Source organism: Paramormyrops kingsleyae, chromosome 15 (genome assembly GCF_048594095.1).
Source record: "Paramormyrops kingsleyae isolate MSU_618 chromosome 15, PKINGS_0.4, whole genome shotgun sequence".
Lineage (NCBI taxonomy): Eukaryota > Metazoa > Chordata > Actinopteri > Osteoglossiformes > Mormyridae > Paramormyrops > Paramormyrops kingsleyae.
Genome location: NC_132811.1, coordinates 6,923,621 through 6,936,747, shown reverse-complemented (window position 1 = coordinate 6,936,747; position 13,127 = coordinate 6,923,621). Strand labels below are relative to the sequence as shown.

The 13,127-nt window shown below is 46.1% G+C and overlaps 1 protein-coding gene across 1 annotated transcript in view; it reads right to left on the bottom strand.

Moving 5' to 3' along the window:
* The window catches only part of ncanb (neurocan b), a 51,096-nt gene extending 39,986 nt beyond the window's left edge, over positions 1 to 11,110 (bottom strand). Inside the window, exons 1-6 of the mRNA XM_072699923.1 lie at positions 10,723 to 11,110; positions 8,049 to 8,223; positions 7,034 to 7,161; positions 6,221 to 6,514; positions 4,403 to 5,284; positions 274 to 1,671 (exon numbers count right to left, since the gene is read on the bottom strand). Coding sequence (XP_072556024.1) covers positions 274 to 1,671; positions 4,403 to 5,284; positions 6,221 to 6,514; positions 7,034 to 7,161; positions 8,049 to 8,223; positions 10,723 to 11,086 — 3,241 coding nt within the window. The 5' untranslated portion in view covers positions 11,087 to 11,110. The remainder of the gene's footprint in view (positions 1 to 273; positions 1,672 to 4,402; positions 5,285 to 6,220; positions 6,515 to 7,033; positions 7,162 to 8,048; positions 8,224 to 10,722) is intronic.
* Between the last annotated feature and the right edge of the window lie 2,017 nt (positions 11,111 to 13,127).

Sequence of the window (13,127 nt, the reverse complement as noted above, 5' to 3'; positions counted from 1 at the left end):
GAGCGGTAAACTGTTTGGCATGTTCATACATGTACTTTGTACTGTACTGCTAAATATCTCACTGCTTCATACCATTCTGGTACTGCTAACATTTTTCCCATGCGGTTTATAGCATTTAATGCTACACAAGTTCGTGATTTGAAGGCCAGCACCACGCTGAGGAAAAGTTCAAACAAATGATCTATGAAATTGCAGAATAACAGACGTAAGCATAGCACATTCACTGGAAGAATCATTCCACTTAAAAGAGTCATTCAACAATGTGAAGCCTACCTGCAGAGGTCTTAGTTTCGTTATCTGGGCTGAGTTCAGAACTGGGCCAGTCCTCAACTCCCGTGCTGCTGGGGAACTGAACTCCGACAGTCAGAAGGTGAGTTCTGTCAGTAGGCGAACTGATCTCTGGTGCTGGGGTTGCCCCGGTCTGCATCACGACGGCCAACGACTCTGTGGATTGAGACTCAGCATTGTGGGCAGTTTCCCTGAGACTTGGTGTCAACATGGTTGGTTCCTCTGAGGTAGTGCCAGAATCGGACTTCTCAAGACCTAAAAGCACCTCCGAGACATAATGCTGGAGGTCTTCGGTACCAAAGGTTACCTTCTCCGTTGATACCAATGAGTAGGAGCTATTGAGATCTGTAATTGACTCGGGATCATTCTCTGAGGGAACTTCAGTCACACCATCTTTTGATTCATTTGTAGGTAAATTTTCTGTTGATTTCCTGTTGGTGGAAAGAAGCCCTGTGACAGGAACCCCTGTGGTTAACCATGCATCCGATGTTGTTGACATGTCCACGGGCTTTTCATATTCATTCATACTGTCTCTGCTGGAAGTGGTGCTTTCTGGGTTACCAGAAGGAAGACTAGTAAAAAGAACCTCTTCTCTTATCTCTGTGGCAACCTCTTCAACTATGTGTTGCTGTAGGTTAGTGGAGTTAGTGCTAATGTGAGGTGATGTGGTTGGCTGATCTTCCATCCCCCACTGCCTGATGGTGGTGTATTGATTAATTGTCTGGCTGCCAGTTGGTGTAGAAGTGGGTGGTAAGGAAGGAGGATGATTTGAGGGGTTTTCAGTGGCAATGTGACTGTCAGAGCTTGATCCAATGAGAATCTCGTAGCCCATCCCACTTCCCTCAGCTTCATGCTCAACTTCTGAGGTGAAGCTTTCTGAGGCTGGTTGAGGTGATACATCATTTGGAAAAGGCTCTTTGGGAAGCGGGTAGGCAACCTCTTCTTCTTGATCTTTCCCCTCTCCAGAGAAATGATCTGGGATGTCTTTAGAGGAGGGTAAAACCAAGAGTTCAACAGCTTCAGCCCTGGCCTCCAAAGATTTAGGGAGTTCCTCTGCAGCATCATCCAGGTCATGAGGTTCAGATAAGTTTTCCATCAGTGTGGGCAGCTCTGTTGACATATCCACTGTGGAGTCTACTGGGGCATTGGTCTGAGGATTGCTGCCCATGGTTGGACTCGCTGACATGTACTCTTCGTTCCGTGTTGTCAATGAGGTTGCCACAAGGCTTTCTGGAGAACATTGTGTGCATCCCGTTGTGGAGTTGAGTATCGGTACGTCATAGCTGCCTGGCGAAGTGGTCGACACTGGCACATTCCCAGGACCAGAGAAGCCAGATGATTCAGTCATATTCGTGACCTCTGCATGCTCTGATACAATTACTCCTGCAAGGACAAGACAATTTTATTAACTTAGTGAGTGCAAAAGATGGCTTTGATAAACTATTAAATTAGTAATGGCACACGTGCAAGCACAATCAATAGAATGTTTTTTGTTGAAGTTTATAGAGTCTGCATCAGTGTCTCCCTCAGTTTCGATATGGGCATACTGTTTACTGCCCACTGTTTAATTTAGTTTTAGTGGCTAAATCTTTTGTCAAACACAAGGAAATAATGAGAAATAATGATAATTGGATCTGTTAGCTCTTTGGAAAGCTCATAATTTATTTGCATGCTTATACTAAATCACATTCGGCGCAATAATTTTCTGTAATTCCTGCTAAACCTCGGTAAATAATTGAGCTACAGTGGTGTCTGTCAACTCTGTCCCCCCCCCCCCCCCCCCCCCCCCCCCTCCCCCCAGCCACCGCCCACCGGGCTCCACACAAAGCAGAGACCAATCAGCCACAATTAAACACTTCCTTTCGTACTTCGCCCTCTTTCTTACTGGTTCCTGTTTCAAAGAGGCCAAATCAAACGCCCCTTGAGCGCAAGAGCGTTTTAAGCACAGCAGGCACCGGAGTTGGAGACGGCACTAGGATATACGGCAATCCCCAGACCAGGGGCATGCGACTGCATGGTACGCAGTACAAACAGCTGTTAAAGGAGCTCTGACATTAAATATTAAACCTTTGTTAAATTATTTACTACTCATCCGTCACATTTCTCTTATCAACTATTGAGATGCAATGTGCATAATAAACGTATTACTACTCAGTGCAAGCACGCAAATCCATAGCTCAGCAAAGAGATGTCAATTGCATGTGACAGCATCCATATCTGAGGAAAAAACATCGCTAGACAACCATTAGACTCAGGATATGGGCTTTTCCCAGGCATTTATTTTACTGCTGCATCAACAGACTCGAGGTCTGGAGCTGCGAGACTGGAAGACAGGGATCTCATGGAGCGGAAGAACAAATTGTGCGTAAAAACTGTGTTTTTATTAGCAGGGTTCTACGTGGGATGCGAGCTTGGTGCGTGCCGTTAAGGAGCCCCATATACAGTTGGAAGGGTCCATTTTTACACTCAGACCGCGAAGGGTACTCCTGTGACGCCTCGGCGCTGAGGCTGGCCCAGTTTCGCCACTCGCGTCCGGCGAGCGATTCCCGCGGCGAGGTCGCATAACGAGGCCTCCACCGTTTCCTCGCAGTTGGAAACTGATTGACGAAGACTGGAAAATTCAAACCACATACAGTAACTTGTTTTTCCTGACAGCTGATTCCAGTGACTCAGCGGGAAGCATTGTTGGCCTCATATCGGCAGGGTTTGGGGGGGGTTTGAATCCCACGTCTTTTTGCAAGAATGTGTCCTGCAACAGGCACCCCCAGCACCCCTGCAATACTCCCTGGAGCACCCCAAGCTTGTGCCCTGTGCTGTCTGGAATGGACTCCAAGCCCACTGCGAACCAGACCAGTAGAAGCAGGCAGAAGATGGATGACGGACTGAAATTTGTAAGAGACAAACGTGCAAATGGCAGAGTCAGAAAGCGGCGCCTCTCCTATCTCGGCCTTCGCAGTTCCATCTACAGACGCTTTGGCGTTCAGAATAACTGGAAACAGCATTTCAAGATGGAGGCTATAATTGGGTGAGACTCAGCACCAGAGCCCCCAGTAAGTGCTGCATTAATTGCAGACAGCGCTGAATAATGTATACCAACCAAAGCTAGACTTTCACCTAGTATTAAACATTAATGCCCATGGCTGAATTTGGCATGGGGTTTGTGTGTATTAATGACGCCCAGGGGATGGAAAAGGCTGCCCAGGCACTGAATTATAATCCTAACAATTTTTCACACCTGCCTGCTGTCTTCTTGCTTTATTGGTTTTGCTCCTGAGTGATCCAGTTATTGTGTCGTTTTTTACCTCTTCACTTTGCTCCTCCAAACTGACCATCCATCCCTCCACCCATCCATCCATCCCTCCACTCCCCCTTTCACTGATTATCCCAGTCAGGGGTGACAGGGACATTAACAAAGATGTCTCAGGTATCGACTCTAATTTTAAGCCACCTAACAGGAATGACGGCCGTCCCCTGGACTGTGACCCCCCCGCTACCCCCACCTTCACCCTGCTGCATTTTGCTTCTCCCCGGAGCTAAGATTCAGCCTAAATATTTTCTACCCATAATCCCTTTTCCTCTCACCTCTGGCCCTAGACGTCACTGCTGTTGACGCCACACTCGGTGCCGTCCACTTCCCTGATTTAATAAACTCCACTAAACCTCTCTCCACCAGTCTTCTACCACTTTCCACAGTAGTTTTTAAGACTCCCAAACTGCTGATTGAGACAAAATTAAGTCATATTCGCAGTGAGCTATTCCCCTTCCCGACTGCGTATTTTCGTACGTGACTTGATTAGGAGTACCCACACTCAACATCAAATTGAATTTCGCTGCAGCATAGCAAACTGAACTAAAGACTAACAATGCTGTCCTCATTTGAGGCAAATATCAAAGCAGTACACAAGCTTCATTCTATCTATTTTTTCATGACACCAACCGGTGATGTAGGACTGAACCAAGTGACCTCCAGCAAAGTAACATTTTGTGGAACATACTCTTTGAATTCATAGCGTAGCTTAAAAGTATTGTATAGAAACATGTAATATAATCAAACATGCAATGTAAGCATGAAAATAAACAAGACCCCCCCCCCCCCCCCCCCAATGTTGCTTACCACCAGAGGAGACCGTCTCGAGCGCTTCCGGAGTCTCAGTAGGGATTCCAGTAGGATTCATCCAACTCGTCTTTGTAGCTGCAACACCGTGCTTTGGCTCAGAGGTGATTTCCCTCTCCCACTGAGAGAGTTCCTCATCTGAGTCTGCTGCGTAGCCTTCTGAGACTCTGCGTGGTTCCTGTTCCCCGAAACTCTCCAATATGGCATTTTTGTGGCTACTTTTGCTATATTCATCCTTGACTCCTGGTGGAGTTCCCCTTCCCGACTCTGTCGGCTCCTGATTCTCCGATAGGCTCTCTGTGCTCGGGGTTGCCTGTGTGGATGGTGATTCTGACTCAGAAGACCCCGTCAGATACCTCCAGGGTCTTATGAAGGAGCCCATGATATTCGAGATCAGAGTGCTGCTGGTCTGGGCCTTGACTGTAGGGGTGGGAGTAGAGAAGACCGGTGGGAGTGATGAACCTGAACGCACGTCAGGATCTTCATCTGCTTCCTCCTCTCTGGCAGAGCCTCCGTGGCTGTCCAGGCTCTCGAGTGCTGAAGGTAGCAGGACCGTCGTGATTTTTGGAGCCAGTACCTCCTGGGGACCCTGGACCTCTGCACCCAGCTGCTCGGCCCAGTCGAGAGGAGCCTGCTCCGACCTGAGATGGATCACCACGTGTTCCTCTGAAATCTCAGACTCGTTGCCCATAATGGAGTCCGTCCCTTCTTTGTCCAGGTCCACCAAGCCAGTCCAGGTGGAAGGCTCAGCCCGGGACAGGTTTGAGACCACACTTAGCTGAGAGCTCAGGATGCTCTGCCCGGCTTCCGTGGAGTCATTCACAGGTGTCCTGGAATGAAGAAGCCCCACAGCTTGTTCTGATGGATTTCCTGCTGGTGTCTCTGCAGTTCAGATGGTGATAGAAAGACGATTACTAATGTACTTATGTTTGTATGCACACCTTTATGTGTATATACATACACAAACACACACACACACACATATAATCTCTTACCCTAGCTGAAATTTATAGACACATACACTATATGGCCATAAGTATGTGGACACCAGCATATCTAACATCTCATTTCAAAGCCAAGGGTAATAGCATGATGAGGCTGGTCAGCCCTTGGTGCTGTAATAGCTTCTACTAATAGCCTGGGAAGGCTTCCCATTGCATGCTGGGACACTCCTGGTCGGATCTCCTGCCATTCAGGTTGGGTATTGATGCTCGGTGAACAGGTCCCTTTCTCTGAGACGGTGTGACTCACCACTGCACAACTAAATTTGCTCCCAGACACTATGACCTTCACAATCACGTCACTTGCGGGTGACCAGGACAGCTCTAGCCGGACAGGAATGTGATAAAATGACTTGTTGGGTAGACAGTGTCCTATGATGGTGCCAAGTGGAAAGTCACTAACCTTTTTGGTACAACCACCCACTCTGCTGCTAATGGTTGTTGCAGGAGATTGCGCAACTGTGAGCTTAATTATGCGCCTGTGTCAGCAATGGGTGTGGCTTAACTAGGAAAGTCCTCTAATTGATAAGGGTGTCCACCTACTTTTGGCCATTTAGCGTATTATAAGGAAAATGGAGTGATAAGAATTTATGTTGCTCTTTAGACAAAAATAATATTCCAAGAAAATAGCAAGCATTAAAGGTGACAAGAATGCTCTGAATTCAGAATAAAAATAAGAATTCTGGACAGGAGGGAAGATGGATTGGAGGCAAAGACAGAAAGCTGGAGGGAATAAAATGTCACAGAAGCCAGAATCTGAACGTGTCAGACGACCGACTCAAGCACTTAATCAGAGGCGGCCGGCGAGGGACGGCACCTCTGTAGCAGTAAGCGTCGAAGGGGGTCGTCGTGTCCGGGAAGCCGGTGCGGTTGGGGTTCAGGTAGACGGTGCGCACCCCCGGCTCGCCCCCCCCGCAGTTCCGGCGGGGCTGGTTGATGGGGTAGCGCACGCTGCCGTCTGCCAGCCAGCCGGGATCGCAGCGGTCCAGGCCCGACTGCCAGGCCAGGTAAAGCTGCCCAGCGGTGGCCAGCTGGCCGCCCAGGGAGTGGCAGTGTGCGGGGGCCTTGGCCAGACTCAGCTTCTCGGGCACGGTGGCGTGGAAAACCTCGCCTGGGGGGGGTGGGGGGGTAAGGTGAATTAATTATGTGGTCTGCTAGAGAACACAGGAGGTGGAAAAAGGAGAATCTTGCAGGAACATATAACATATTCTTCTTAAGTGAGTTAAAAAAGGGAACCAGGCAACGAAAAAGCATTTTAAAGAATCCGGGGAATATCGCAGGTCCTCGGTTGCAGCTTTAAAACCGAAGCCGATTACAAAGCCTCGCAGAACGTTCCAGATGTTACAGCTAAATGGTGGACAGCTCGGGCGGCCTTGACAACATATGATGTATGTCGTAAATTACCCCGTTTTCCCAAATGTTCACTTAAACACATGTGTAGACTCACCTCTCGCACGACTGCGAGGTGCTGAGCTTTAAACAGTACTGACCTACTTGAGACAGAAATGGAGATCTGGGGTATGCGGATTACGGCGGCTCACGCTCGCGAGCGAACATGAAACCGCTGCTCGTCAGCCGCCCTAAAGACTCGGGTGTCGTGCACAGCTAAATCCTTTCCGAGAAAAGGTACCCTTCAGTTCCTCGGCGTAGCAGTAGACATCAAACAGATCGTCTGGAGCCCTGCTACCGTAATTCCTCACACCAGGTGAGTCCTCTCTGTCTCCATAGCAACCTGGCCTTGGTGACTGAATTGGATACCTGCGGAAAGAAGCCAGAACAGTGAAGACATTTCTCCGATCTTAGAGTGTGAAAAAAAAAAGCTCACACTGTATCACTGTATACACGTTGTGGAGTTAGCGTAAGACTGAACAGCTAAAATGTCATTAAGTTATAAAACCATACAAGTATCAAGGAGTCTCATATCATCTCTACAACTGATCGCCTGTTTCGTCGAGTGATCTTGCAGATCTAGGTTAGATCTACAAAGGGTAAAGTGAAATGGAGGCTTTTGCCCCCCCCCCCCCCCCCACCACCCACGTGGAACCACATGTGTTATAAGATTAGAAATAGCCTAACTGGGGGCAATAGTTCATGTAATGGTGAGGAAACCAATCGTGTGACTTAAAAGAAGCCGGTGAACCTTTAAAAGATGCGCTTCATGTCTTCTGTGAATACAAACGGGAGGTAATTTGGGTAAAAGCATCTGTTAAGCAGCTAAGTATTGTGATTGAATCGAAGCCATTTGGAGAAGGGAGGAAGTATTAAATCTTCCCAGCAGGGTCATCCTTGTCCAAGATCATTGTACACTGCAGCGTTATATCGAATTCGTTCCAGGTATAGCAGGTATTAGTGCTAAAAAATTGGATTTGCGAGCAAATATTAGGTCCGTTGATGGTCACTCAAGCAAAATGTTGGCTAGGGGATTCTGATTTCCAGTTAGGGTGAATCAGTGGGCATAGTTGTTGTGTTGAGTTGAATTCTCTGTGGCTTGAAATGAAGCCTAAACTGAGTTTAGGGTCTGAACATCATAGTCCTGAGTAAATTTGAATGTGGTGTGTGTATGAGAGCACAGTGCCCCTTAGAGGGCAACAACCACACTGCAGCCGTTGCATCATCGGGGGGGGGGCAGTATGTTTGATGCTCACCTGACGGTTTGATCGGACAGCCAGCCCGCGTCGCAGTTGTCGTAGCCGTCATCGAAGGTGGCTTGCAGCTGAGCGGGCGTGGCGATGACTGCGGAATTTTCTAGACACACGCGCTTGGCCTCCGTAAAGGACAGGGCGTAGCGGTCGTGGGCTGCGCGGTAGTGAAACACGACACCTACAAGGGACAGAGTGGTGCTGAACCAACACGGGCGGTGACACGGGTAAGCTCAAAACAGCACGGTCACACCGACATCTGCATCACTGCTGCGGGCATAACGGAAGCCCGTACGTCCAATTTGCCACTTAAACTACACTTATATTCCCCGAATGGGGCTTTTTTCAAGGAGAAATCATATCCAGAAGTCTGCTAACATCTGAGTGGTAATATCAGGAATAGAGGTATGATCCCAGTGTTGCTTAGAAGATGAGAAAAACAATAGCAAGGGGAACCAAAATAAATAAGAACAACTGCAGAACTGCAGACCCAATATCTCTACTGCGAAATCCAGACTGCGGGGAAATGATTTTCTGCGTTTCTCCAAATACTACCACCAGCCCTGAAACACCAACACTATCCCTCTCTGAAGGCCAGTATTTCCTCTTTAGGGAAATACAGTGGACTATAGGTCAGGGTGGAAAAAAGCACAATCTGGATGTTATGAAGTAAAATAGGAAGAAAATCCCTTCAGCTGAGGGCCAGTTTCGCCAGCAGAGCTCCAGGCTGGGCATGAACATCAGAATTTGCTCTGTCTCTGTGATAAAAGATGCCAAATGATAATTCCTGAAATAGTTTCCATTTCAGATTTTCACAAGCTGGGTTCACTCGTTCATTCTGGCTTTCTTCCAGAAGTAGCAGCACTTAATCTTCCTCAAGAAATTGGGTTTATACCCAAATAAGTCCAACTAATGCCTGAAGTATAAAACTAGAGCCTGACTAATACATGAGGACAAACCTCTAATCTGCTACTGCAGGGATGCACATTTATAAATTTGTTCCAAAACATCTAAGCAACACGTTCGGAGCCTAAAACTTTCAAGGAACAGTGATATTATGTAGAGAAAGGTGCCGTTCGGTGAAACAGTGGATAAATACATCTTTTACTACTTCAGAGCACTCCTTAGAAATGCCTGCTCATCGGTATTTACACGCTTATTGACACAGGCGTATAGTGCAACTACTCTAGACAATGGTACATTAAAGGGGACTCTTGGGTGGAAATCAATGGTGGGAAAGACACAGACGATTGACCACCCAATGTGAGCTAAAATTGCTGACAAAATAAGATATAAGACCTTTGAAAAGAAAGGGGAAGCACAACTATAGGAGGACCCAGTTAAGTAATATGCTATTGATCTTATTTAACAATATTGATGCTAGTTAATTAACTTTTGGGACTTCAAATCGTGCACTGTCCACAAACACACGCTGACTTGCAATTAAGGCTAGACCCTTGAGATCACTAGCAGAACACACAGTAATGGATGTGTTTCTCCAAAAGAAAGGTTTCTCTTACACATGTTAATTGATTAGCTATGCTGGGGAGCAGAGGTGGGTAATTCAGGTCCACAGAGTAAAAGTCCAAGATTTTGTTTCAACCAGCCAGTTGAGCATAAAGATTCACAGTCACAACTGCACTCAACTGCTTGGTTGAAACAAAATCTTGATTTGGACTTTTACTCTCTAGACCAGAACTACCCACTTCTGCTGGGAAGACCTTGAGCAGAGGTCTTAAAAAGAACAGCAGGAAATGTTCTGGAACTAGGGACCAGTCCACTAGTCACACCAGATGCTTCAACACTCAGATTGGTGAGTGTTAATTTATGTTGGTGTGCTGATTATAAAGTGCACAATCACGTTAAACACTGCCGATCATTTTAAACATGACTGTCCTTAACATTTGCGGAAGTATCTGAAACTGATCACCACACAGCATACAACATGTAAGGACATGGGATTCACCCAAGCAGCACCTCCTTCGGTGCATTTCTGTAGCTAGAAGCAAAGAAATTTTGACCTAGAAGTACCACAAACAATAAGAAACTGAACAAAAGAAATCAAACTCATCATCGGTAACCAATTTTGTCCTTCATTTTTAAGGATGGCAGCAAAAAATGAATTTGTATCAAATTTTAGGACGGAGGAATTTCTAAAGGCTGAAGGTGACGTCTGAGGGCATACTGTCAATTTGTCCAACAACACAAAAGAATTTAGGGTTACATTAAGAAGATGGCGGCTGGGTAGAGCCATTCCCCAATACTATAACTTAAAGGCCTCCTAAGTGTATCCATTAATTCCCTTACGACTACAGACCAAGGTTTCATTTCAACCAACCAGTTGTACACTCTGTGGATGTAACTCTGTATGTTCAACTGGTCAGTTGGATTTCCACCTCTGCAAGCAGTATATAGCTTGACCAAAAGCATGAGTGATGGTGATCAAAGTCTGAGAGGGAAAAAACTCTGGAACTACTGGAGTAGCCCTAAGTGACATCCTGTGTCCAAAGTGTCCCCCTGTGATGCCCCTCGTAACCCTGTCCAGGATGGTTGGAAGATCGAGCAATGGATGGAGAAACAAAATGCATTCATTATTTAAACAATAACCCTGCAAACCATGAACAATAAAAACTTCCAGATTTTGTAAGCACTGATGTGTTACTATGGGTGCAGAACTCACCTGAGACCACTAGGGGCACTGTGTCCTGTTCATCATTAATTCCAACTACCACTTCACAGCGGTACATGCCTGAGTCACTAGACCGTAGACCAGTCAGGGCCAAAGTGGCATTGTAGCGGTTATCTGGGTATCCAGGCAGGGTGACGCGGCCCTGAAAGGCCTTCTTCACCTTGATGATGTTGTCCTTGGCCACCAGCACTGACTGCTCCCTCTGCATCCCATCTGGACCTCTCTGCCCCCAGAGTTTGGTCCATTTGATGCGCGGGGGCTCGTGGGAGGGGCTAGGGCGCAGAGTAAACACACACGGGAGGAAGGTGGTGCCGGCCAGCTTCTCGTGGATCACCTGATGTGTCACCTTGCGCATATTCACAAGGGGGTCTGCCCAGCTTTTGCCTGTAGAGCCCAAAGAGATGGAAGCGGTGAGAGAAGCCATCACAGGGCATAACATTTACAGGTGTTCTACCAGATAAAAAGATTTGCAGCAGTTAAACTAGCGATTGGTTGGATTTATCTAAACTATGCAAAATTCAAACAAAATCCCATGATAACATTTAATTACACGGAACAGTCGGTGTAGCTCCCAGTGGACTCCATAAAGTACCACAACTCAGTCATAACTGTTTTATTGGATAACAACTCTGAAGGGGTTTCTGCTATCTAATGAAAAAGTTACATGTGGACAACCACGGATTTCTATTTATCTTTAAATAATTCTGTAAAGATTTACAGATTCTGTTAAATCAGTTGTACTAATCGTGTAGCCCACAGTGCAACATCAAATACATTCAAGAAATGCGTATAAATAGCTTATTGCCATTGACTAAAAGCCATCCATGATAGCTTGCTGGCTTGCCAAAAGGCGTTATTGCAAAAAGTGTTTCGTTGAGGCTGGGCTTGCAGCTTCTCAGCGGTAACAAATGTCCCTATTTGCCCATGTGCAGTACAATAAGGCAGCTAGCATAGTTGTCACACACAGACAGCTAATTTAACAAACTGAAATGCAGCCATGGAGATGCAACGCGGCACAGATGCTGGCTGAGACATTTCCAGCTACACGAGACACGTCGAACCAGGAGGGATCGACTCTAAATGAACACTATAAATCGCGATAAACGTAACGGCCCATAGCTGGAGGTAAATACCTGCTATCGGTAGATGAGATTTAGCTCGTTTTATCTGTACATCCAGTACCTATTCGCATTTTTTGGGGGTTGTTATCTCGATTTCAACAGCGCTGTTAGATATCCGTGTTATATGGGGCAGCATTTTCCATTACTTTTTTAACACTACATTTTACATTTTCTAAGTTAACGGTGCCCATAAAACGATCATTAATTATTGGATGTGCCTTAACTTATCTGTACCGGGCATCACAGACATTTACTCTCTGGATAGTCCCAAGGGACATTATGAATTGGCGTTTTATGTTATAACAATAATGCTTGGTGTTAATTATTCTGTGCGCTCTTTTTTGTGGTTCACTCACTTGACCGACTTTAATTTAAATGCAGATTATTGCTTTGCTTTGTAAAGTACACCAACAGCAATGTTCCCAAAACGCATTGTGGCTGCATGTAAAACAGCATACCTATATCAATTGTCACATCAGTGTTTTATAAACGATCATTTACCGATCGCCAGTGAATGGGTGTTATGACCAGGTAGTACTGATCAAACGGTATACAATGTGTCCTAGCTAATACCGAACGTGCTTCAACAAGCAAAACACTTGTCTCTGCCACGCTGACTGTTTAGCTGGCAGGCACAGCAATCTTAATTAAACATTTTGTTTGTTTAACAGAATCTCATTATTTATTTTTTCCCCCTAATTTCCGGACTTTTTTTTTCCACGAAAAGCCATCTTCAGTAACAACAGATAAATGCTACCTTAGCTGGTGCTAATTGTATGGAATCTGTTGACCTTTCAGCCAAACACTGGAAAGTATGTTTGTGCTTGGCAGGTATTGTCGTGTCAGAGTTACTAATGAGAACAGTTTAGGCTCGTGACAATGAAAATAATGCGGAATAACAATGATTATTGACGCCTTCTGTGGAAAGGTCAAGTCATAGGCTATTTAGTTTTCATAATTATTTGATTTTCTTAATTATATGTGCAAATGTAAACCAGGGGTCCTGGGATATTTGCCTATGAAAGTTCTCTGATGGCTTTCTATTAATTTCTACAGGATGGTGGAGCGGAGGGATTATCCAGGTAAGATAAATTACATCCCAGATGATAACTCTAGGTCTAAAGTTTTATTAAACAAAAAAAGTTAGCTGTGAGCCCTTTTTAGTGGAGACCCCTGGGATTGGGCCCAGGTAAACCCCTATTGAGTCTGAGGTCTGCGTAGGTCCCGGCCCAGGTTGCGCAGCCTCCCCCGCCTGCGCAAACCGTTGGTGCTAAC